This window comes from Tachypleus tridentatus, chromosome 6 (genome assembly GCF_004210375.1).
Source record: "Tachypleus tridentatus isolate NWPU-2018 chromosome 6, ASM421037v1, whole genome shotgun sequence".
NCBI lineage: Eukaryota > Metazoa > Arthropoda > Merostomata > Xiphosura > Limulidae > Tachypleus > Tachypleus tridentatus.
In genome coordinates this window covers 137,534,011-137,558,359 of record NC_134830.1, presented here as the reverse complement: position 1 = coordinate 137,558,359, position 24,349 = coordinate 137,534,011, and the positions used below count along the sequence as shown (strand labels likewise).

Below are 24,349 nucleotides of genomic sequence, written 5' to 3'. Positions count from 1 at the left end.
TTATACAGTAAATAAATTATATTTACCTATCTGTCCTCCTTTTCTCATTCATTAGGATTTAATGATGTGTTTCTACAGAATAAAATGCTGTTTGTTTTACATTATTTTCCTTTATTAATTTCTTGTCTGTCAAAAACAGTTTTATTTTAGCAAAAAATGTAAGTAGTTTCTGCTACACTAAGGACTTTTTTATTCAGTCAAATTGTTTTTGTTTTATTAGGATATAAATACATTCTCTTGAAGATTAAAATTTGTTATTGTTTTTAACAAATTTTGTTGTGTTTATATAGATATTTGGTATATAAACATTTCGTAACCGTTAATGTTATTCTGTAGTATACACAGAAGTGTTTGTGATATTCCAATTTTAGAGCCCCATCTAGTGGCAAAGTAGCATGTCTGTGGAGTTATATTGCTAGAAACTTATACTCTTACTGAACTGGTGAAATAACGGGATTTCTTAAGCCTAATAAGACTGATAAAATTATATTTCACTACGGACTTTGTATATTTTTCTTTAGTATTTTCTGGATTGCCTCTTCCCATAGCACGGCGGAATGTTAGCGGACATACAACGCTAGAAACCGGGTTTCGATAACCGTTGTGGGCAGAGCATAAACAGCCAGCCCATCGTGTAGTGTTGTGCTTAATCACAAACAAACCTTTTTTCACAACTTTTTCTTTTATGAAAAATCGCAGACGTTGTAACTTTCACTTAAATTATTATTTTATCTTATGGTAATTTTTAACGTAGGTTTTCAAAACTATGTGGCCCTCTATCAGAGACAATTAAGGAATTAATGAGAATAAAAAAAAGAACACTCGTAAATAATTTACGACCGCCAGGTAGATTTTTGCCAGGATTTTATCTCCTGTGTTGTTGATTTATGACAGCAGACTTGTCTAGTGACGTCATCGAGTTTCTTCTCGGATGCAAGTGTGCAAGTGTCAAAGCCACTTAAAATTTACTGGCTTTGTTATACTTAGGCTGTCCACTAAATTTTTCTTACGACGTAGATACGTTCTTAGGACGTGATTGCACATTAAATCAAACTGGATTGCTATTTGACGTCACAGGATGCGCGAGGTATTTCTTGTCTCCCATGTTTTTCCTGATGACAACGAACTCTTTTAACACTTGATGTATTTATGTGTATGTGACGATGATCACAAGTGTGTGTGTGTGTGTGGAGATAAATTATCAAGCAAAGGAAAAGTAAGTAATGCATACCTAATAATAAAAAAGTAGGCCTACGAAAGATATAAAGTCAACAGTGAATGCATGATACGAAATAGGCCTATAATTAATTTGTTTCTCAGCAAAGACAAAGTGAACAAGCAACGCCATGATGAATAAAGGATACGTAATTTTCTGATAACGCAGTTAAAAACAACAACAACACCAGTTTAATGTATAACAGTTAAAAAATCAAGGGCTTGATTAGTATATTAATAATGCATTGCTTAACTGTTAATGTGTTATGATTTTTTATCACAATGGTACAGAATGCGTTATATCCACCCCGGGCAGGCAGTGGAGAACCAGGAACTTTGAATTGTAAGTCCGTAAACTTACTACCGCCGAACCACGGGGATTGGGGAAGAGTGAATGTATAAACTTTAAATACATAAACATAATGGATTTTAGATTGTTTGTTCAACTTATAGCGTGCTAGTCGCTCCTGATCTATCACTAACATCAGGGATCACTAGCACACCTGGCCTGGCATGGCCTAGCGTGTTAAGGCGTGCGCTTCGTAATCTGAGGGTCGCGGGTTCGCGCCCGAGTCGCGCCAAAACATGCTCGCCCTCCCAGCCGTGAGGGCGTTATAATGTGACGGTCAATCCCACTATTCGTTGGTAAAAGAGTAGCCCAAGAGTTGGCGGTGGGTGGTGATGACTAGCTGCCTTCCCTCTAGTCTTACACTGGTAAATTAGGGACGGCTAGCACAGATAGCCCTTGAGTAGCTTTGTGCGAAATTCCAAAAAACAAACAAAACAAACTAGCACACCTAGCTAAACAAAACAACAGTCATTTTATTACAAACAGTCTTCACTTGTTGCGTAACACGTCACGTGTCTTTCTAGAGAAAAGTGTGTTAGCACTTATGACGTAAGAAATTGGACCCTGACTGAGATCTATTTCTTTTTCCAGTGGATTTGGGTTTATTACTTTCGCCGATCCCAACTCTGTAGACAAGGTCTTATCCAACGGCCCGCACGAGCTAGACGGTAAGAAGGTAAGTGTCTGTCAATCATATTACAGTTCTTACCACCTAACGGCGACTGGGAACATCTAAATTTTATGCCCAAGATGTTTTTCACTTTTTCGTGTTTTTTTTTCATGTCTACTTTCCAAAATTGTGGTGAATACGTTTATATATTTTGCTTAAAACAATTTTTTTGCAGAACAATAAAATTCCCGTTTTAATATCCTCATCAGCGATGTTCTAGCAGTCTTTACTGGAAAACTATTAAAATTTGAAACATTATGTACATGCAAGGTAGTTTAATTTATAAACTGGATTAAATTTTCGAATAATTTGATGAGATATTTTTTAGCGTATAACTTAGAAACTCAAATATACTCACGTATAATATCGATATTTAGAGTCGGATTTTTTATCTTTATTACATACTATGTTGTTCCTATATTCACTCTGTCCGCGGCTGAGGTGTGTGTTTCTTATAACAAAGCCACATCAGCCTATCTAGCGAGTCCACCGAGGGATCGTCGAACCCCTGATTTCAGCATTGTAAATTCTTGGTCTTACTTCTGTAAGAGCGGGAGACCCGCAGCAGAAGTCTAAACCAAAATATTAGTGTTTAAGTCCATACACTTACTACTGAAACACCACTGTATATTTGTTCCGTGTGAATGAAATATATTTATACATAGTAATATATTTTTATTAATTTTTTTTGGTGGCGTATGGTTGTGATTTAACTGTGTTAAATTTGTTAGTTTTTATCCTGGGGGTCAGCATTAAGTTGATGGATTTATTGTGCTAGAATCCAGGGTTTAATTCCTCACGATTAAGAGAGCTCAGATTGTTCATTGTGAAGCTTCGTATTAAATAAAAAAAGGGAGACGTTTGTTAAAAGTATACAAGCATGTGTTTCTTACTCTCAGGGCCTATAATTTCTTTCTTTCAACATATTTAATTAAGAGCGATCATGTGGCTGATCACGTAATCAATGACGTCAGTGGTACAAAGGTTTCATTCGTGAAATGATCAACTGAAGGGGCGACGGCATAAAATAAAAAAACATATCTGCCTAGAATGGCACTTTACTATAATAAGCACCTTGTCGACGAATCACAGAAGTCTCACTACAATTCCATCTTGTTTTACTATTTGAGAGACTGAAGACACAAAGCTTGTTAAAATAATTAAAAGGAAGCTTTGCATCGTATAACGCCGCCTCACCCCACACCCAGTGGCTTAGCAGTAAGTATGAAAATTTTTAACGTTACTAATCTGGTTTCGATCCCCCTGGAGTGTACACCACGTTGAAAACGAACAAGTGCTGCATCCTGTTCATGTCACACTTTCTGTGTTGTGTCACTGACATGTTCTGAAGTCAAAACACGTCAATACTTACAGTCGCCCAACTAAGAGAGACATCCATTGAACTGTCACTAAATAATCAAGTATTGACGTTATAATGACTTGAATGATGCGGCAGGTCTAATGGACGATACAACTGAACGTGTAAAGAGCATATCTTGAAACGAGATGTTGTGGAATCTCCATTTGAATAAAGAGTGGATCTAGTTAACCCTTTTTACGTTAATTACTTTCAGCAGCGTGCATTAAGTGGAAGGTTGACATTCATAACACCAAACGATATCATTATACAAGTAGACACATCCAGACATTATCATTAATGGTACTAAAGTAGACACATCCAGACACTATCATTAATGGTACTAAGGTAGACACATCCAGACATTATCAATAATTGTACTAAGGTAGACACATCCACACATTATCATTAATGGTACTAAGGTAGACACATCCAGGCACTATCATTAATGGTACTAAAGTAGACACATCCACGCATTATCATTAATGGTACGAAGATAGAGACATCCAGGCGCTATCATTAATGGTACTAAAGTAGACACATCCAGGCGCTATCATTAATGGTACTAAAGTAGACACATCCAGGCACTATCATTAATGGTACTAAGGTAGACACATCCAGACGCTATCATTAATGGTACTAAGGTAGACACATCCAGACACTATCATTAATGGTACTAAAGTAGACACATCCAGGCACTATCATTAATGGTACTAAGGTAGACACATCCAGACACTATCATTAATGGTACTAAGGTAGACACATCCAGACACTATCATTAATGGTACTAAGGTAGACACATCCAGACACTATCATTAATTGTACTAAGGTAGACACATCCACACATTATCATTAAGGTAGACACATCCACACATTATCATTAATGGTACTAAGGTAGACACATCCAGACACTATCATTAATGGTACTAAGGTAGACACATCCAGACACTATCATTAATGGTACTAAGGTAGACACATCCAGACACTATCATTAATGGTACTAAGGTAGACACATCCACTACACTAAGGTATCATTAATGGTACTAATAGACACATCCACATTATCATTAATGGTACTAAGGTAGACACATCCACACATTATCATTAATTGTACTAAGGTAGACACATCCACACCTTATCATTAATTGTACTAAGGTAGACACATCCAGACACTATCATTAATTGTACTAAGGTAGACACATCCACACATTATCATTAATTGTACTAAGGTAGACACATCCACACATTATCATTAATTGTACTAAGGTAGACACATCCAGGCACTATCATTAATTGTACTAAGGTAGACACATCCAGACATGGTTAAAAGTTGCAAGCGCTAAAAACGTTTTTAAAATGTTAAGATCTTAATCACTAAATGTAACAGCATTTCTGACGTATTAAGACAGATAATGGCAATAATGAATATTACGTAACAATGAAACGTCGATTTGATTATGAAAAACTCGGGTGAGTTCGAAACTACAAGATTACTCCGTGAACAGTTTATCTCTGAAAGTAACTGTTCCAAATCCTATTATAGACAAGTGAATGAAATGATGTAATGAATTCAGTTGTAATTAACATAGTATATTTATTATAGACAAGTGAATGAAATGATGTAATGAATTCAGTTGTAATTAACATAATATATTTATTATAGACAAGTGAATGAAATGATGTAATGAATTCAGTTGTAATTAACATAATATATTTATTATAGACAAGTGAATGAAATGATGTAATGAATTCAGTTGTAATTAACGTAATATGTTTATTTGTAATTATACGTAATCTACTTTTTTCTATATATATATATATATATTATTTTTGTTGCAATAAGATATTTGTTAGGTAACTGGACCCAGGTGGTAAGTGGTATTACAAAATCAATGTAGTATTTCCTGGATTACATATTCCTTGAAATTCGTTCTTATCAACACGTTCATTGAAAGTTAACTGCTATGTTTTAGGACCTGATTTTATTTTTAAAGTTAGATCAGTGAATTGTAAACGGAGTTTTTGTTGTTAGCTGTTTACGTTTCATTTGGTTGATTTAGTTGGGAACGAAAGCAACTGAATAACCTGTATTCTATCACGTCTAACGAACGTACTTCTGTTCGAAGTTATTATCACTGACGTAGTTAGGGTTTGATGTTTTTATTTCTTTCATGTTTGAAAAAGCAAGTTTAAATTCTGTGGTAATTACACGCTTTGTTCACTGTATTAACTGCATACGCCAACATATTCCATCTGTGCAGTCTAACTGAGAGTTAGCGTTTAAACAGAAACGAGCTTATGAACTCATAAGAAAGAAAAGGAGGTTGTTTAATATGAAAAGTAGGTTAATTAATGTGAAAAGATTGCTAATTAATGACCGAATGATGTTAATTAATCAAATAAATGATATTCTGAGAGGTATGTTAATTTATGAAAAAATTATATTAATTTATCTAAAAATTATGTTAATTATTGAGAACTAATAGAATAAAGGAAAAGCTATGACTGAAAAATTAATAAATGATAAGGCTTAACAAATTAGTCGCGGGCTGACCAGGTGGTTAAGGCACTCGAATCCTAATCTGAGGGTCGAGGGTTAGAATCCCCGTCACACCAAACATTGCTAGCCTTTTCAGCCGTAGGAGCGTTATAATATAACGATCAATCCCGCTATTCGTTGGTAAAAGAGTAGCACAAGAGTTGGCGGTGGGTGGTAATGACTACCTGCCTTTCTTCTAGTTTTAAACTGCTAAATTAGGCGGGTAGCGCAGATAGTTCTCGTGTAGCTTTTCGCGGCATTCAAATAAAACTGACCTTTACAAATTGATTGTTTGAATTATGGGTAGGCTCGTTAGATGATGTTAAATTGTAACATTACCAAGACAGCCCGAGAAGAACGAGTGAGTACCATGAAGCTACATACATACATATATACTGTAAAAACTGTTCGATTTGGAACCTTACATTACTTGGTGTGTATATCACAGATTAACACTCAACCACATTTATCATTTAACTGAATTTTGACCTGGAGAGAACGGTCTATACTAAATAACTGAACCTTGATCTACAGGGTGGCCCGTAAGTCCCTACCCATCCATATATCTTATGTATCCAGTGTATCTGTGTGCTGTCCCTCATTCTCGCTGCATAATATTATGCGACGCCATGTTCTGTGAGACATTTTCCTCAACATAGCAGGGGTTATTGTTCCAAATGCCGCGGTAACAAATTGATAATATATGCGTAATTGAATATAACATAATAACATATGGATGGGTAGGGACTTACGGGCCGCCCTATAGAGAGAACTGGCTGTGTTATTGTTGCTGTGTGTAGACCAAAGAACACGAGGGAAGTTGCTGTGTAATTTTAATAACTGACTTTTACCAGTAAATGTGTTGCATTAAAAAATATCCTGTGCAAATAAAAACAAGAGGGAAACATCAGTAGCCACGGCACTTGATGTTCTTTTAGGCAGGATTAACGTAAATTTATCTATGAGACTTCTTTTCCCTCCCTATCCATTAGCTATAGTCTTGTGCGTCAGCAATACAAAGCGTGGGTGCGCGTATACCAGATTCGATTTTATTTCTCCTCAAGATCTCTAGCAGCCTATCTACCTTCAAACTGAAATTCGTTGAGACAAGATTAGAGAAATTAATCTGCGAGGCCTTGGGTATCGTAGAATACATTAATCGAAAGGGTTTGACCTCTTGAGTCCAGAAGTGTAATTAAACCTTAAATCGTTCAAAAGATGATGGAGCTATAAGATACAAGTTTATATTTGATGAACACAGAGGCATCTTATGAGCCACTGTGCCGTAGCTAAAAATTGCTTATCCATTATTTTTTTACTTCAGCTAAGTATTATTTTAAGTACCATGTTTGCACAAGTTACCCAAGTAAGCAAATATTTATTAACAGTTAACAATTTATCAATTGAAACACTTCTAGAAACAATATGATGAAATTAGATACGCAACAAGTATGATAATATATTATTTATTACTTATACTACCAGTAATAGAACGGGAATTTCCTTAGGGCAGGAGCGTAGTAAAGTCCTTCTGGACTGCTCTGTTCACTTTTGACATAAATAAACCGAACTATTGTTTCACTTACTGCTTCCAACCAGCCAATGGCGTATTTAGGTAAGGGGGCTGAACTCTAGGGCTCATGGTCTTAATGGGGGTCAAATGATAATTTTATTCTATGTAAAATTACATGGGATGCAGGGCCTCAAAATAGTATTAACCCCTGAGCCCACACAACCTTAAATCCGTCACTGCAGGTAGCGTTAAGTGAATTTCAGACAATAAATATTATCTTCCAAGAAAGAAAAGGTTATTATATTATGAGAAATATCTCGTACAATTGTTTTTTTTTTCATCACAATCGTTATTAATAGGAAGTCATCTTTCTCGTATTGTTATATTATAAAATTGTTGTTTTTCCGTTCTTCCCCTGTAGATCGACCCGAAGATAGCCTTCCCAAAACGGGCACACCCGAAGGTAAGTTCGTTTCAAAACTTGTTTTTCGTCCGCTCTATTTGTGTCTTTGTCGTGGTCTGACGACCCACTTTTACCGTCTGCACTGAACAAATTGCATTAATTTAGCCTTATTATGTCATATAACGTTTCCTAACAAACTGATGCAGCGTTGATGGAAAGTCCTGGCACATTCGTTGTGCTGTAGCTGGGCGTGGTGTTCCATTTTACCTATACTCTCCAACACGTACGTACTAGTGCAAATCTCGTCTTTATATCGTAGAAATCTAGCTAAACCTACACCCACGCTCCTATCACGCGTGAATGATCATTAGTGTTTTTATGTAACGACTATCACGAACCAGGCGAGGTTTTTACATCATACAACGTGTCTAACTAAACTCTATTTTCCTTGTACCTTTATTTTATTTATATAGTTTTTTTCACTCCAGTTTCTACAGCATTGAATTCGAAATGACTTTTCTTCTTTCTCTTTTCGCTATTCATACACAACTTAAACGATTCCGCTAACTAAACGTGGGTAGAGAAATAGATAAAAAAGAAACACAAAAAAACTCCTTTTTCCGAAAGTGAAATTGATGCAGTCGTTGATCCCAAAAGAATTCAATGTAAAAATGCTATATATGTGTATATATAACTATTGCAAAACTATTTGTAATAAGTTTTGGAGTATTGAGTGTGTTGAGGCGGACAGAAATATTTCTTTTTTTAGGCCTTCATTTATTCTGCAAATTGTAAAATTAAGTTAAACCTATTGAGGTATGTGTTGTTGTTTTTTTTTTTTTTTTCCATTTTGGATTTGAGAAAGTGACTAATGTGATTGCGAGAACGAAATATCTATCGGTCATTCGAGTGAAATCGAAGGTTCGTGGTTTGGGTAGCATTAGATTGTGAAGTGCTGTTACAACCACCGAGTAATTCACGAAACGAACGAACTTGTTTCGAAACTGCAGTTTTTTATACCTACAAAAAATATCGCGCGTTTATAAACAATAACCGTTTCTTCAAAGTATGGTACGCGTCGTTGAATTGTAACTGTCTTTTTTTTTTTTAATATTTAGCTTTTATGGTGAAATATTTGTATGCTTCAGTATGAAACTTCCGTTGCTACCAATCGCCAGATATTTTGCAAAATTCTGGCGATCTTCGCTCGCAGAACAACAGTGAATGGATAATGGTGATAGTTGACCTTATTTTTACTGGTTCTCGAGTTTGGCAACACCACAAAACCACTGAAGCTAGATTCATGTGCAGTCGTAGTTCACACAGTGTCCATCAGGGAGATTAGCGTGGGGCTACCCCCCCTCTGGATGCAAGAGCTGCGAAGTGAGACCAAGGGGTCGCTTGGTAGTTTGTGTGTGTGGAAAATTCTAACCTGTACAGACATGAATACGGTAAGACTAAACCATAAAAACACGAAAGTGTAACACCCGCATTTGAAAAGCAGTAATAATCAAGTGTCTTTTAAAAACACGGCGATCATTTATTGGTGTGTGTGTGTGTGTATAGAGCCATGTTGTCCCGTGGTAAAAATAATAAGTTACGAAAGACACAGATGGATAACAGCCCGGATATCACGTGATATTGAAATCTTTTCATATCTCGGATGGTTAAACTTGCACAAAATCATCTCGGCGAAACATAACTTACTCTCGTGTTTTCTTCTGTGGACAGTCTTGTGTGTTAGAAAAAAATTACTTAACTAAAGAACTTCAAGAATGCTCCCCTAACTGTCGCAGAATTTCTCACAATTCATAATGCTTCAGGAAACAAAGAAAGTATCTTAGCAGAGATACTGTCCACTGTACCGAAATACAAATGGGGACTGTTTCTGAAATTTTCTATTTTCCTTTTTTCTCTTTTTGTTTTTTTCAGAACAGCTGTTTCGGTATTGGAAGTTAAATTTCAGTTTGTTTTTGTTTTTCGAGTTGAATGTTTAACACAGAATCAAAAACGCATAATATTTCAATCTGTTGTTTACAGAATATAAACAGTTTTTGTTTATATAAACAGAATAAGCCTAAACTTTGCCATAATTTTATCTGTGCAGATAAATTTATCTCAAATTCCGATGTTCATTGAATATTTCGATCTCTGCCACAACGTCTGATCTTTACAGAATATCTCATCTCTGCCACAAAACTTCTGATTTTTCAGAATATTTCGATCTTTGCCACAAAACTTCTGATGTTTACACACACCATAAGTAAGACAAGTTGGGGAGTCAGGACGGGGGAGAGATAGGTGCAGTAAAAAGAACACAAAATAATTCTTATTATGTTTACATAATCATGTTTACAACTGTGTCGTTAGGAGAGAAGCGATTTTAATCATTTTAAATAAACGTACATTATTTTGTAACACGTTATTAAAACGTTCTTACGTTCTTACAGTTTACTGTGTCGAAAATACTTCCTCATCAACTTAGCAAAAAACAAATGCTATCCTTACTTCATAATAAATATCAGATATACAGGGTGTTCGGAAAGTCACTGCAGTTTCGAAAGCAGTGATAACAGCATTCATTCAGTCTATTTCAAGCTAGCAACTGATAGCGGTGTTTAGAAACAAAATAAGAAGGATCCAAGCTTATATTGATGCCAACAGGGGTCACTTTCAACATTGTTTATAATTGTCATTCATATTCACCTCCTGTATTGTATATTGAAACATGTCTGTTAATAAATATATAAGTGCACAGTGACTTTCCGAACACCCTGTAGTATTTCTTATGTTATATACCTCACGCTTGTGTTTGTGTATTGCTCAGACTGCAGTTGATGAATAATATTGAAATGTATTTGAGGTTCATATCCAGGGGGATCCCTCCAAAATTTGCTCTGGGGCACCCTAAGTCATTAATCCAGATCTAGTTATAATATTAATCAGATTTCTTTACGAAGACTGGAGTTAATAAACTTTGTTGCTGTTCGTCTTTTTTTTTAAATGATTTCTTCTGTTTTAAAGAAACTCTAACTCGCTAGGTTTTCCTAGTCTATTAGAAGTAACACGTTCGTGTTATTGTCGTGGTTATTCTAATCGCTTACTATCTTCCAAAACTTATTGGCCGAAACTAGGGTTAGCGCTATTTCACGGAAAACTAGGGTTAACGCAAAATCAGAACGATACCTGTGTTAAAAAAAAAAAGGTTCAAAAACCGATTTGTTAATTGATAATTTGTCTGCTTGTTGTTAATCGCAAACCTACACAATGGATTATCTGTCCATTACTTATCACGGGTATCGAAGCCCGGTTTCTGGCGATGTAAACCCTCAGACATTCTGCTATGCCAGTGAGAGGAAGGCTATTTGAACGATAGGATAGGATTTTTTGTTACTTTTTGAATAAAACACCCTACCTAATCTCGCTCTCGAGGCTTTTTCTGACACATGACATAAAAAATAAGAAAAAAAACAGTTGAATTATAAATACATTTATGTACGAAACAAGAAATAAATTTTAGTACAAAATTAATTATATTTATTTATAACTATTCACTACAGAAGGTACCTTCACCCCGCTTCCCCATAAAAGAAAAAAACCCAAAAAACACGACTTCCTCAAATTCGATTTATCTATACGTCATAACAAGCGCTGCGTCCGTTGACGTCGGTTGGTAGCAATGATTTAATTGGTCGGGTACAATCAGCTGCTCGCGTTTCTTCCCTCTTTTTTTATTTTGCTTCCATTTTTCACCGGAAGTTGATACATTTGAGAATTGATAATCATTCCCAAGGTTTTGGTCATTCCCACTTTGTCACGTGATCTTCTTCCCGAACCGTGCGCTTTCCTCCCGAGCTGTAGTTGTCAATAGCTTTGTGGGAAAACGTTCGCAGGCTAATCGCTGTGTTTGCTCCCCAATTCGTGATCTATATTTATCGCTAAGCAGAGAGTTACTGATGTTCAGGGTTTCAAAGTTATAATACTCTGCATGTTAGTTTCACTTAATGAACCCAGTCTTAAAAAGAAGTGAGAGGAAATTAATCGTTTAGTTTCTTCGAACTTTGAACTCGTAATGTGAACACCAGATAATTCTTCTGTTTATAACGAGATGTGGTACCATGTCAACCACATTTTTCTTTTGTGTGTAATGAGATGTGGTACCATGTCAGCCACATTAATTCTTCTGTTTCTAAAGAGATTTGGTAGCACGACAACTAGACAATCCTTTAGCTTGTAGTGAGATGTGGTATCATGGCATCCATACAGTTCTTTATCAAGCTTTGAGATGTGGTACCATTGAGAACCAGACAGTCTGTAACATATAAAGAGATGTGGTACCATGACAACCAGACAGTGATTACAATTTATTGTGTCACAGCAACTGGAACTTACTCGATAGCATATAACGTTTTTTGAGATACAAATCTTGAGACGTATAAATGTTTTGTTGTTTTGAGATACAAAATCTCAAACGTGTAAAGCCAGACTCTCTTTCTTACGGTTGCATCGCACGAAAACTTTATAATATCAGTAAAAAAAAAAAAAAAAAAAAAAAAGAGTTAAAATGTGGTTAATAAAAATACATTACCTGTTTGATAAATTGAAGGGAAGATTGTAACAACTACGCTTCCCTAGTAATCTGTTAAAGGGAAAAATGTCTGGTTCTCAGCTTATCCTTCTAGAAGCACATGATTTCAACAAGAAACTGATTAACTGTAACGCTTAGCGTTTTTTTATAAAGAAGTTTCCTGAAAAGATTTTTTAAAAACCCAGGAAGTAAGTAAACAAATCAAATCACAGAGGTCTCTGTAAATTGTAGAAAATAAAATAATGGTTACTGTTCAGGGAAACGCTATTTGTTAGAAATAAAATCATGCTGACTTGATTGTATACACGTAACAAGTTGTATAATCTCGTAGGAATTACTAATAAGAGAATGGTGAATAAATAAACTTGGCAATCCGAAAATTATTTAACTCCAAGTCTAAGTTCATGGGGGGTCCAGTTCGATATACACTTTTATATCAAAGGGTAGACTGAACTAGACCTCCTTTGAACTTAAATAATTTTTGGAATGTGAAGCTTAGTTACTATATCTGCTCTTGAGCAAATATATAATGTGACGAACTGAATAGTGGTCAATGATAATTTTCTCTTCACCTATCCAGTGTATACGTAATTTTTCTCAGCGACTTCAAAATACATTGACACCAGCATTGTGTTTGAATAATATAATGAGTTCAATGTTGAGAATTATTGCACGGGCTATATAACATTCACATTCAAGCATAGCTAGGCCAGTTAGAGAAGAGTGCATGAAACACGTCTGAAGGTTATACGATTCGTGATTTGAGATTATGAGACTGGAAGAGGCATTCAAATTGGAAATGCAGTACAACGTCAGAAGTGGTACTTGGCTGGTATTTTCAATCAGAAATGTACCCTATATGATCCATGGGTTAAAAAGGCCCCCGTCGTAAACTCCAAGATTTAGACATAGCCATCTCAAATTTATAACTGCCGATCATAGAAAGGGAAGCTAAGTAGCAGTATCTGCCATCTACTCTTAACGTAATAGTCATTTTACTAATAATTCCAACAGGTTAAAGTGCAGAACGTGTCAGCGGCATAACAAAGGTTCGAGCTGTGGACTTACCGGTACGCTGCCTAGCACGTTAACCATTGTTAACCATAGTTTCAGTGGGCTCAGAGATTCGGTTTGACTGTTGTTAAACACGAAGCTACACAAAGAATTATTTGTGCTCTGCCCACCACTGGTATCAAAATCCGGATTATAGTGTAGTAAGTCTGCAGACATATCGCTGAGTCATGGTGTATAAAAGAACATTACGGAACTAGCTCCAGAGAACATTCCGTCCAATTGAACCTGCATATTATAAAGTGTTTTTCGAATGGCCAACAAAACTAAATACTCTTAGTTACATTGTTATATTACATATAACTACAATATCCATTTCCCTAAAATCAAGTTTCGATATTCACAGTAGGCACGGAGCAGAGAACCCTTAGTGTAGATTTATGTTTAACTACTAAAACAGGCCAAGCATGATCAGGTGGTTAACGCACTCGATTCGTAATCTGAAGATCGCTGGTCCGAATCCCCGTCACACTAAACATGCTCCATCCTTCAGCCGTGGGAGCGTTATAATGTAACGTCCCATCCCAATATTTCGTTAATAAAAAAATTAGCCCAAGAGACGGCAGATAGTCCTCATGTAACTTTGTGAGAAATTCAAAAACAAACAAAAAAATCAAAAGGAGAGGGCGATATAGCGATTACGGAATTGATTGTCATGAAATATACGAAAAAGAAGTCGATTCTCTAAACTCTATCATAGTGACTTATATTCTAGTAAAAATAGCGATAGATGTCAAATGGAGCCACCGAGCAAAATTATTACATTGTAACCTGTATTATGAATTTTCAGACACACACACACACACATACGTATTACAAACATATATAAATGTTTCAAACGAATGTATTTAAAATAAATATTGATGGGAATTACGACATTATAAGTCTTCACTTTTATCCCTCTTGAAGACATCCCCCCCAGTGATTTGCCTCCCCGCGATACAGTGGTGTATCTGCGGACTTACAACGCTAGAATCCGAGTTTAGATACCCGTAGTGAGTAGAGAACTGATAGCGTATTGAGTAGCTATATGATTAGCTTCAATCAAACAAACAAACCCCCTAGTTATTCAAGAATACAGTTGAGGACTTTCGACGCAAAAATTCCAGATAAGATCCTCCCAGTGGCTAAAGCACAGATAGTCGTACGGCTGTATGCTTAACCACAAACCAACAAACACGTTAGTCAGTATCCGACGTCTGAGAAAATTAGAAGACTGAAAAGTCCACTTGCAGCTTTTTAAATGATGTAAAGTATTTTCGTGTTATTATTTTTCAAGTTATTACCTGCTATAAACCAAAGTGAAATTATTTTAGTGTTTCTAATTATTACATGTTGTACATCAAATGCAAAAAATAAGGAATGAACTATTTTATTAAGTATTACAAACCAAATACTAGGATACAGAGATGAGCTATACAATTCTCTTGGCATCAACATTCCAATTCCAATTTAAGGATCAGATTATCGGGGATAAATGTTTCCGACGCAGCGACACATCTGTGTCTGCGCCTAGACACATCTATAGATGTGTCGTAATTTAAATGTTGGAGGTCGAGCATACACACCGACTCTTGCGATAGTAGCTAACCGATTCTTGTCTCACAAAACGCCTTCTGGACCCCCAAGCGAAAGTAATTAACAGCAAATATAGGATTGAATATCACGGAGGCATGTACCCTGAAATTGACCATCGATTAAGCAGCAAGCGCCGGTAATATTTAACTCTGCACGAGCATATACGTTCATTATCTTTCTCTTATCTACCTACACACACACTTATATATGTATAGATGTATGATGATTATATATATATATATGAGCCACTGACAATTATCTTCTTTGAAACATAGCAAGATTTTTCTCTCTCTTAAATAAATACGAAAAGCCCTAACTCAATTATATGCCTTTCTTATCCTTCAAAGTTTTATTCTTAAAAATGTAGATCAAAAATTCTAAACCTGGGTTTATTAAACATAGTTTACCTACTAAACTTCCGTCGATTAGGTGTAGGTAGCAATACACCTACTCGGGACAATATAATCAAGGGAAAGTGGATTTTCAAGAAAGATTTTCATTGTTGTAATGGCTGTAATCGGGCAGGGACTCGAGTTCAGAGGGAGAGAAAACACCCGAAGCAGTCATCCCCCCCCCCTTGTGATTTGCAAAGAGTTGGTAGGGCCAGCATTAAGGATATCTGTACTCCTAAAATTTACTGGGAGTAAGTAAATAATGTTCACACATTAGTGTTAAAGCAGATATGGATTTTGCCCTCTCTCTTGTTAATGATGAAATTGAGAAATTACTGTTTTTGCTTAATTCCAAACAACCAGTGAATCAAAACCTATCTATAATAACTATGTACAATTACCCTATTCCCCCGCTAGTACAGCGGTAAGTCTACCGATTTCCAACACTAAAATCAGGGGTTCGTTTCCCATCGATGGACTTAGCAGATAGTCTGATGTGGGTTTGCTTTAAGAAAAACACACACATACACAATTATCTTAAATTATCAGTGAAAATCGTATGTTATATCAGTTTAACAAGATAGATATTCACGTCTCCTAATTGATCAGTAGTAACTTCAAGGACTTACACTCCTAAGATCCGGGGTTCGATTCTCCACGGCGAAGAAATATCAAATAGCTTTTTGCAGAGCTAAGAAATATGGATATTAAATAAGGTTGACTGCATAATCTCTTTTATTATCTTTTAAAAAGAAATATCTTTCCTCTTTTATATGGCAAGTTCGTTAAGGCACTCGACTCTTAATCTGAGAATCGCGGGTTGGAATCCCGGTCATGCCAAACATGCTCGCCCTTTCAGCCGTGTGGGCATTATAATGTCACGATCAATCCCGCTATTCGTTGGTAAAAGAGTAGTTCAAAAGTTGGCGGTGGGTGGTAATGACTAGCTGCCTTCCCTCTAGTCTTACACTGCTAAATTAGGGACGGCTAGCGCAGATGACCCTTGTGTAGCTTTGAGCAAAATTCAAAACAAACTAACAACCATCTTTTATATAGATGTATATATACTATTTCCAGAGTAGCCGCGGTTATTGAATGCTGGGATTTCTTCTCTAGATGGTCCTGGTAAACAATACATGAAAATTGTTTACTTCTAATACTCATCGACTCATACGTCAAGAAGTAAATACCAGGCGAACGTCACGTGGATCGGTAACATCGATACCATCACGGTCTTCAAACAGTCTCTTCTGTTTATTGTTAAACTTGTGTTATGAGAGTAGAATGTGGTGATCTTTCAAGTAATAGCAGAACTGATTTGGAAATCTCACGCGCCATGTATGAGGTGACTGACTCTATTAGTTAGTTCACAAGGTTACTTTGTGGTGGCAATACTAATTGTGACCGTAAACTAAGGAACACGTGTTTTACCAGAACAATGGCGCATTATACCTACTGCACTTGTTTATGGATAGCTTCTTCTAGATCGGGTCTTAGGTCGTGTTTGAGCGACCTGGGAGGGTTAGATCCTAGCACAGATCTCTTCCATCCTCCAAAAGATGGTCTTTGTTGGGTTGGCTTTAGTTTCTAATTTAACAGTAATTGAATAGAGGGACGGCAGCTATTCAACACCACCCGCCACCAACTGTTGGTGTACCCTTTTACCAACGAATCATTGGTGATTGACCTTCACATTATAACGACCCGACGCCGAAAAAGCGAGCGTGTTCTGCGACGGTGATTCGAGCCCGGGACTGGCAAGTTGTGAGTCGAGCGACCCCTACTCATCAGGCCTAGATAGCCTCGAAACAGTGTGCATCATCAACTACCTTGTTCCTTTTCTTTCTTTTGTTGAGCCCCCCGCTAGTACAGCGGTATGTCTCCGGATTTACAACGCTAAAATCAGGGATTCGATTCCCCTTGGTGGGCTGAGCAGATAGCACGATGTGGCTTTGCTATAAGAAAACACACACATTTTTTTGTTGAAGTATTATTTTCTCATTTACTGCTATATTTACAATAAAAGTCAGTATTCCACTGCATCTCTGTCTTAGTAGTTATCGCTCTCATCCTAATCATTTATATGTTTACTTGCTATCTTTTCTAGTTTTGAATCGTGTGTGCACAGCCGTATGTTCTTCTGAAAAGTTATTCTTGAAACAGAACCAACTGAAATTAATTAATAGCAAAGACAGAGACAAAAAAAAATACTTGTTCCCTAAGGTGTCGGCCCGGCAGGGCCAGGTGGTTAAGGCGCTGGACTCATAATCCGAGGGTCGCGGGTTCGAATCCCCGTCGCACCAAACATGCTCGCCATTTCAGTCGTGGGGGCGTTATAATAGGACGGTCAATCCCATTATTCGTTGGTAAAAGAGTGGCCCAAGAGTTGGCGGTGGGTGATGTTGACTAGTTGCCTTCCTTCTAGTCTTACACTACTAAATTAGCGACGGCTAGCCCTCGAGATAGCCCTTTGCGCGAAATTCAGAACAAAGCAAACCCTAAAGTGTAACTCAACCGAAGTGTCGTGATACCGATATTATACTTAACTTAGCAAATGTGGGGCGAAGCGGAAATATTAGACAAGAACAATGTTTCAAAACCAAGGTTTTAGAATATGCTCCCAAGAAAAGTTTAACTTGGATTCCCCCCCCCTCCCGTATTGAAAATCAGTGTGTTGTAAAAACCTTGTTCCTTTTTCCGTCCCCACGGTTTTCTGTTTTCCTCAAACGACTTTATTGAAAGTGGTTTTGAAATCTATGAAAGTTTAAAAAAAAAAAACTGTGTTTTCTTTGGAAAGCATTCCACCGTAGCAACTTTCTGATTACAAGATCTGCACGTGCTGATGGACTCCGGCAATAAAGTTGTAGACAGTTAGGATAAAATACGAGTGAAGTTTGTTTTCCTTCTTACATAATGTCAGTATATAGACGTCGGTCGAGAATGTTCGTATGAACACTTAAATATATATATCATTTTATGGCTGTCCATATAGATATGGATTACTGTATTGGGCAGTTTTGCTAAGAACTACATGTATTACTAAGGGAAGAATTGTGGTCAGTTTTGACTCTTGTCGTAAATGTTTACTCGGAATGAAAGCAATGCGTTTTTGTAACACGTGTCTTGGATAACGTACCAATGGACATATTATACTTTTATAACGGTTTCATTTGGTGTAATTTCAAAGTTTTTTTCTCGAAATTTCTAGAGTAGGAAGGGAACTAAGTAACCGTTTTGAAAACAAAACACGAAGGCAGCTTTATAAAATGATCCGGTTGAAAAACCAAACTGAGAGTTGTTAGGAAACGGGGACCATTCTACGCTAGACAACATTCGTATTGCAGAAAGTGTTTTGTTCTAATTTATGGTTTTAAATTCACTATTTACATTATATTAAATTAAAAGTTTTCCTGTACTAATATGTATTTCCTAAGCTGGCCACACTTCGTGAGGTATTATTAGGATTACGGCCAAAAATATCGTTATCAGCAAAGTGCCCAACTGATGAAACATTTTATTCTAAACTTATATTTAATTAGCGCTACTGATTGCCAGGTTTATATTAATAATCTTTCTTCCAAACACGTCCGTGCCGAGTGGACTGTATATATGCGTTAGGCCTACTTCTTGAAATTTCCAAAGCGTGAAACAGACATCGTTACGTAGAGACGTGATATACATTACACATAAAGCATGCGTGTTATACATCTGGTTTTGCTAAAACGAAGATAGTTCTCGTGTCTCTGGTAGCCAAACGTGGAGGATACAAAATCCAGGTGGAGTAATTATGTTACACTAATAATTAGATAGTGATTGTGAACACCGTGTAGGGGTTGTGTTTAGGAAAGGTCTTGTGGGCTAACACCAGTTTAAGCCGCTATACAAATATATTGACATTATACGTTTCCTTTATGTTCATCTGTAGAAGGAGTAATTACATTTGGGTGTTTTTTTTTCTACCGAAGTACCCGAACGCACTTATATAAATATATGTTCATTAGCCACTGAATTTAAGAAATCACTACCTCGCTAACGTCCATCTGATTTTACAGACTTTAATCCCAGCTTCTTTCTCTTCATGTTAACTGTCTGCTTGAAAAAGACTTTTTTATCTCGTTATGCAACTTGACCTTTAAGAATCAAACAGTAACACAATAATGTGTACATAAGCGGGCTGAGAACGAGACTACAAAGATACGGTAGTCTGAAGTCAATAAAACTGAGACTCCTAAGTATCTGTGTGTCTGTATATACAGTCCAACCCCTGAAGCTTCTCTGTGTGGATGTAATCGTAATATGTACAGTTTCTTGATTGGAAGATTGGAAGTAACAAATGGAAGCTACGTTTGTTGTATCTGCCTTTCTGCTTCAAAGAAAAATGAAAAAAAAGAGAGATAATAAAGATATCGTAAATATCACACCGTCTTCAACTCTATTTGGTATTTGAATCAACGATTTGCCTCGTGCATCTCCGGCTGTTACGTTATTAATGAAATTTAGCACAAAGTTTATAATTATTTGGATTTTTTTTCATATTGCTACAGAGGGTTCTTTGAAATAGATGAAAACCGTCATAAGAATTCTGCAAAACTAGTTAAACGCAATTGAAAGTTCTAGAAAACTAGTTAAACGAAACGTAAGAATTACATGAAACAGATTTTACGAAATCAGGTTTTTGCAACACGAATTATTCGTGTGTTTTTTGTGTGTTTTTTTCTTATAGCAAAGCCACAAAGGGATATCTGCTCAGCCCACCGAGGGGAATCGAACCCCTGATTTTAGCGTTGTAAATCCGGAGACATGCCGCTGTACTAGCGGGGGGCCGAATTATTCGACACATCAGTTTCTCCATAAAAAAAACACGCGTCGCTTATGTTTATCTTTATACTGTATTCATTGTATGTTTTTTTACGCAATATTCTCCCCGTTACACCAAACATGCACGCCGTTTTTCAACCGTGGGGGCTTTATAATGCTACAATCAATCTCACTATTCTTTAGTAGCCCAAGTGTTGGAGGTGAGTGGTGATGACTAGCTTCGTTTCCTCTAGTCTTACACTGTTAAATTATAGGCAGATGGTGCAGACAGCCCTCGTGTAGCTTTGCGCGAAATTCAAAAACAAAACAATACGCAATATGGAGCTTCTCGCCCCCCCGTCCAGCTAACCCTAAAACTACCAATATTGACCTAAATGGCTTCTTTTTTAAACTCGCGTTTCTAAACTGTGTATGTATCAACTCTTTTGTGAATAATTAAGATAAAAACCCAGTTTTTATCCCAGTTCGTTAAACCCAACTACATTTAATTTTTTGTTACGCTTTCTCCTATATAATTGTTTGTTTATGTGACAGAACCTTCTGGAAAGATAGAAATAGTGATTTAGAAAAATAATAGTCTAGTTTTTCTCGGTTTCTCCTAGCATGGTAACATTTCATAATGAACACAATTGAAACTTGATTTCATATCTTTTATTCACCAGGGGGCTGTTATCATTTTCCAGTTTTCTTTGCTTGTAAATCTACACGAGATATATCTGTTCATCGTCCTTCTTAATTTTGAAGTGAGAGAATGGAAGGAGGGGGTCAAAATCAACTACCGCCAACTATATGACTACTATTTTCAAATCGAATAATAGGATTTGACCATCACTGAGTAATGAACACACGGCCTCAAGAAGGTCCAAAATAGTTCAGCATGCTAAGCATTTTAATTTTTACAGACATCTTGACGTTTGTCTATTGAAACTGGATTCAGTCTACAGAACCATTCCCATCCACTCCTCGTGTTCCTTATTGGCATTAACGTAGGCTCATCCCGCCAAGCCCACACTTTCTGTAATGGCATTACTGTGAGCTCGTGATTGGAGGGAAGAAATATGAACATTAAAAATTCGAATTATTTTAAAACTCGACGTTAATTGATGGTTTCAATTTTTTATTGTACAATTCGTTTGTTTTACGAAAATAAAAGCTTCCCAATAGATTATCTGTTTTATCTACTGATATCGACGCCTAAATTTAAACATTATAAGTCCTTAATTGTTTGTTTTTGAATTTCGCGCAAAGCTACACGAGGGCTATCTGCGCCAGCCGTCCTTAATTTAGCAGTGTAAGACTAGAGGGAAGGCAGCTAGTCATCACCACCCACCGCCAACTATTGGGCTACTCTTTTACCAACGAATAGTGGGATTGACCGTAACATTATAATGCCCCCATGGCTGAAAGGACGAACATGTTTGGTACGACGGGGATTCGCATCCGCGATCCTCGAATTACGAGTCGAATGTCTTTGCCCACTTGGCCGTGTCGGGGCTCTTAAAGTCCTTAATGTTACCGCTGAATTACTAATATTCAACGATTCAGTAATATTATTTTAAGATAAGTTGCAGTTGATAGTTTCTTATCTTTTGTATTAAGTTTTAGATTAATAATAAACAAAACAGGTAGTAGTACTCAGACCTTTACGCCTACTTTATTATTTTCTACTTTATAGAGCAAACTCTTTAACAACGATCAATTGCATATTGATCTCCATTGATCTAATTGGGAAAATTATTTTTTATCACCTCACTATTTTGTAAAATGGATAAGTTTTTTTATTAGTTTAAAATTTAAATCTGTCGCCATTTGGCCTAAGGTACGTCATGGCTAGGTGATTAGGATGATTGATTCGCGATCTTTCAGCCGTGGGGGTATTATAACCTAACAGTCAATTCCACTATTCGTTGATATAAGAGTAGCCGTTGATTGGCGGTGGTTGATGACGACTAATACCTTCCCTCTAGCCATAAACTGCTAAATTAGGGACGGCTAGCGCAGATAGCCCTCGTGTAGTATTGCGCGAAATTCCAAAACAAACAAACCAAACCATTATGCCTGTGTTACAGATAAGGCTTAATGTAAATATCGTTTGTTTGTTTTTTATGTTTCTGTCCAGCTCTCACATCCAAAACAATAATGTATAGTGGTGGAGTATTATTAATCGGAAAGGTACCACCGCCATCTGCAACATTTCTTTAGGTGGCATCACGGAAATGGCGGGAAGTTGTGCATGTGCGTCATTCGCCGGCTGTAAAATGGTAGTAAAATATAATTGGAATGACTTTTACACCTATGAAGAATGGCACATTGAAGACAAAAAGTTGATTTTAGAATCTTTTTGAACCATATTAAAAAAAAAAAAACCCTGAAAATATTATTGTGGTGAATAGAGTGGTTAAATATTTCATTACAAACATCTAATAATCTTATAGACATCAGTTAATTTATAATATAGATTTTTATAATTCAATGATGAAACTAGTTGTGCGGTTTAATAAGTTAATTCGGCAAAATATCATAAGAGATTTAATATCTCGTAAACTCTGATGTCAGCCGTGTTTGGGGGCCTGGCATGGCCTAGCGCGTTAAGGTGTGCGCTTCGTAATCTGAGGGTCGCGGGTTCGCGCCCGAGTCGCGCCAAAACATGCTCGCCCTCCCAGCCGTGGGGGCGTTATAAGTGACGGTCAATCCCACTATTCGTTGGTAAAAGAGTAGCCCAAGAGTTGGCGGTGGGTTGTGATGACTAGCTGCCTTCCCTCTAGTCTTACATTGCTAAATTAGGGACGGCTAGCACAGATAGCCCTCGAGTTGCTTTGTGCGAAATTCCAAAACAAACAAACAAACAAATAAAAAACAGCCGTGTTTGGTGTAATTACAATAAATTTGTGAATAATTTCAGCTCTCAGGTGTAAGTTCAGCCATCTTTAGAGTAAGTCTAGTCCTGGGGTGTATTTACAGCCACATTATACAGAATTCTAGCCCTGGATGTGCAATTACACCTATGTTGTGTATAATTCTAGCCGTGGGGTATAGTTACAGTCATGTTGGAGTAATTCTGGCTGTAAGGTGTAGCTACAACAATGTAGTGTGCGATTCTCGCACTGGTGGGTAACTGTAGCTGTGTTATGTAGTTGTGTATAGTTCTGGTCATTCTCTTTTACTTACTACGTGACCTTTGGTCGCTGCAGCCATTCCACCTTTCCATCTTATTCTGCACCCCCACCCCAATGTCTAATCCTTCAGATTAACATCCACTCCTGTTATTGTTGTATCCTGTCCTGCACACATCCACTCCTGTTATTGTTGTATCCTGTCCTGCACACAAGGTTTGACGAATCTAACACACTGATACAGCAGCGATCTATAGTTTCTTCTCCACTGAAGAATATTATTATCATAAACTGGACCGCACATTTTTCCAGAAACAGTCATATCCCACTATTGCTAGTGTCTGTAAGCTACTGTTACACTCCGTGTAATGTTCTATTTGTTTGGATTCCACCAGTAAGATTCCATTACTGTCACTAAATCTTGTTGTTCCAGTCTCGAATTAAATCATTTCTAGAGTTTACTTCCTGAAAGAAATTCGTATGTCTATATTGTTTAAAGTCTAACACATCTTTTCAAACAACTTCTGTCATTCATTTCAGTGACAACGTTTGATAGCCTCTGCAAGTTTCCAAACATTTCTTTTCAGGCTTCATCCAAATGTTCAGCTCTAACAACTCTTAGCAGGTTAAAGTCATTTTTACGTATTTCATTAAAATCCCCAATTTTTGGTCTTTGCACTTTACGTTCACAAACCTCTTCTATAACCTGTGCCATAACATCATAATTCAGTGTTGGGTGTAAT

General features: G+C 36.8%; 1 protein-coding gene across 7 annotated transcripts in view; it reads left to right on the top strand.

Annotated features, from left to right (window-relative positions):
* LOC143253788 (RNA-binding protein Musashi homolog Rbp6-like) overlaps positions 1 to 24,349 on the top strand; it is a 205,186-nt gene that overhangs the window by 8,855 nt on the left and 171,982 nt on the right. For all 7 annotated transcript variants that reach the window (XM_076508163.1, XM_076508161.1, XM_076508162.1 and 4 more), the window contains exons 4-5: positions 2,156 to 2,240; positions 8,065 to 8,106. In XM_076508163.1, the coding sequence (XP_076364278.1) occupies positions 2,156 to 2,240; positions 8,065 to 8,106 (127 nt within the window). The remainder of the gene's footprint in view (positions 1 to 2,155; positions 2,241 to 8,064; positions 8,107 to 24,349) is intronic.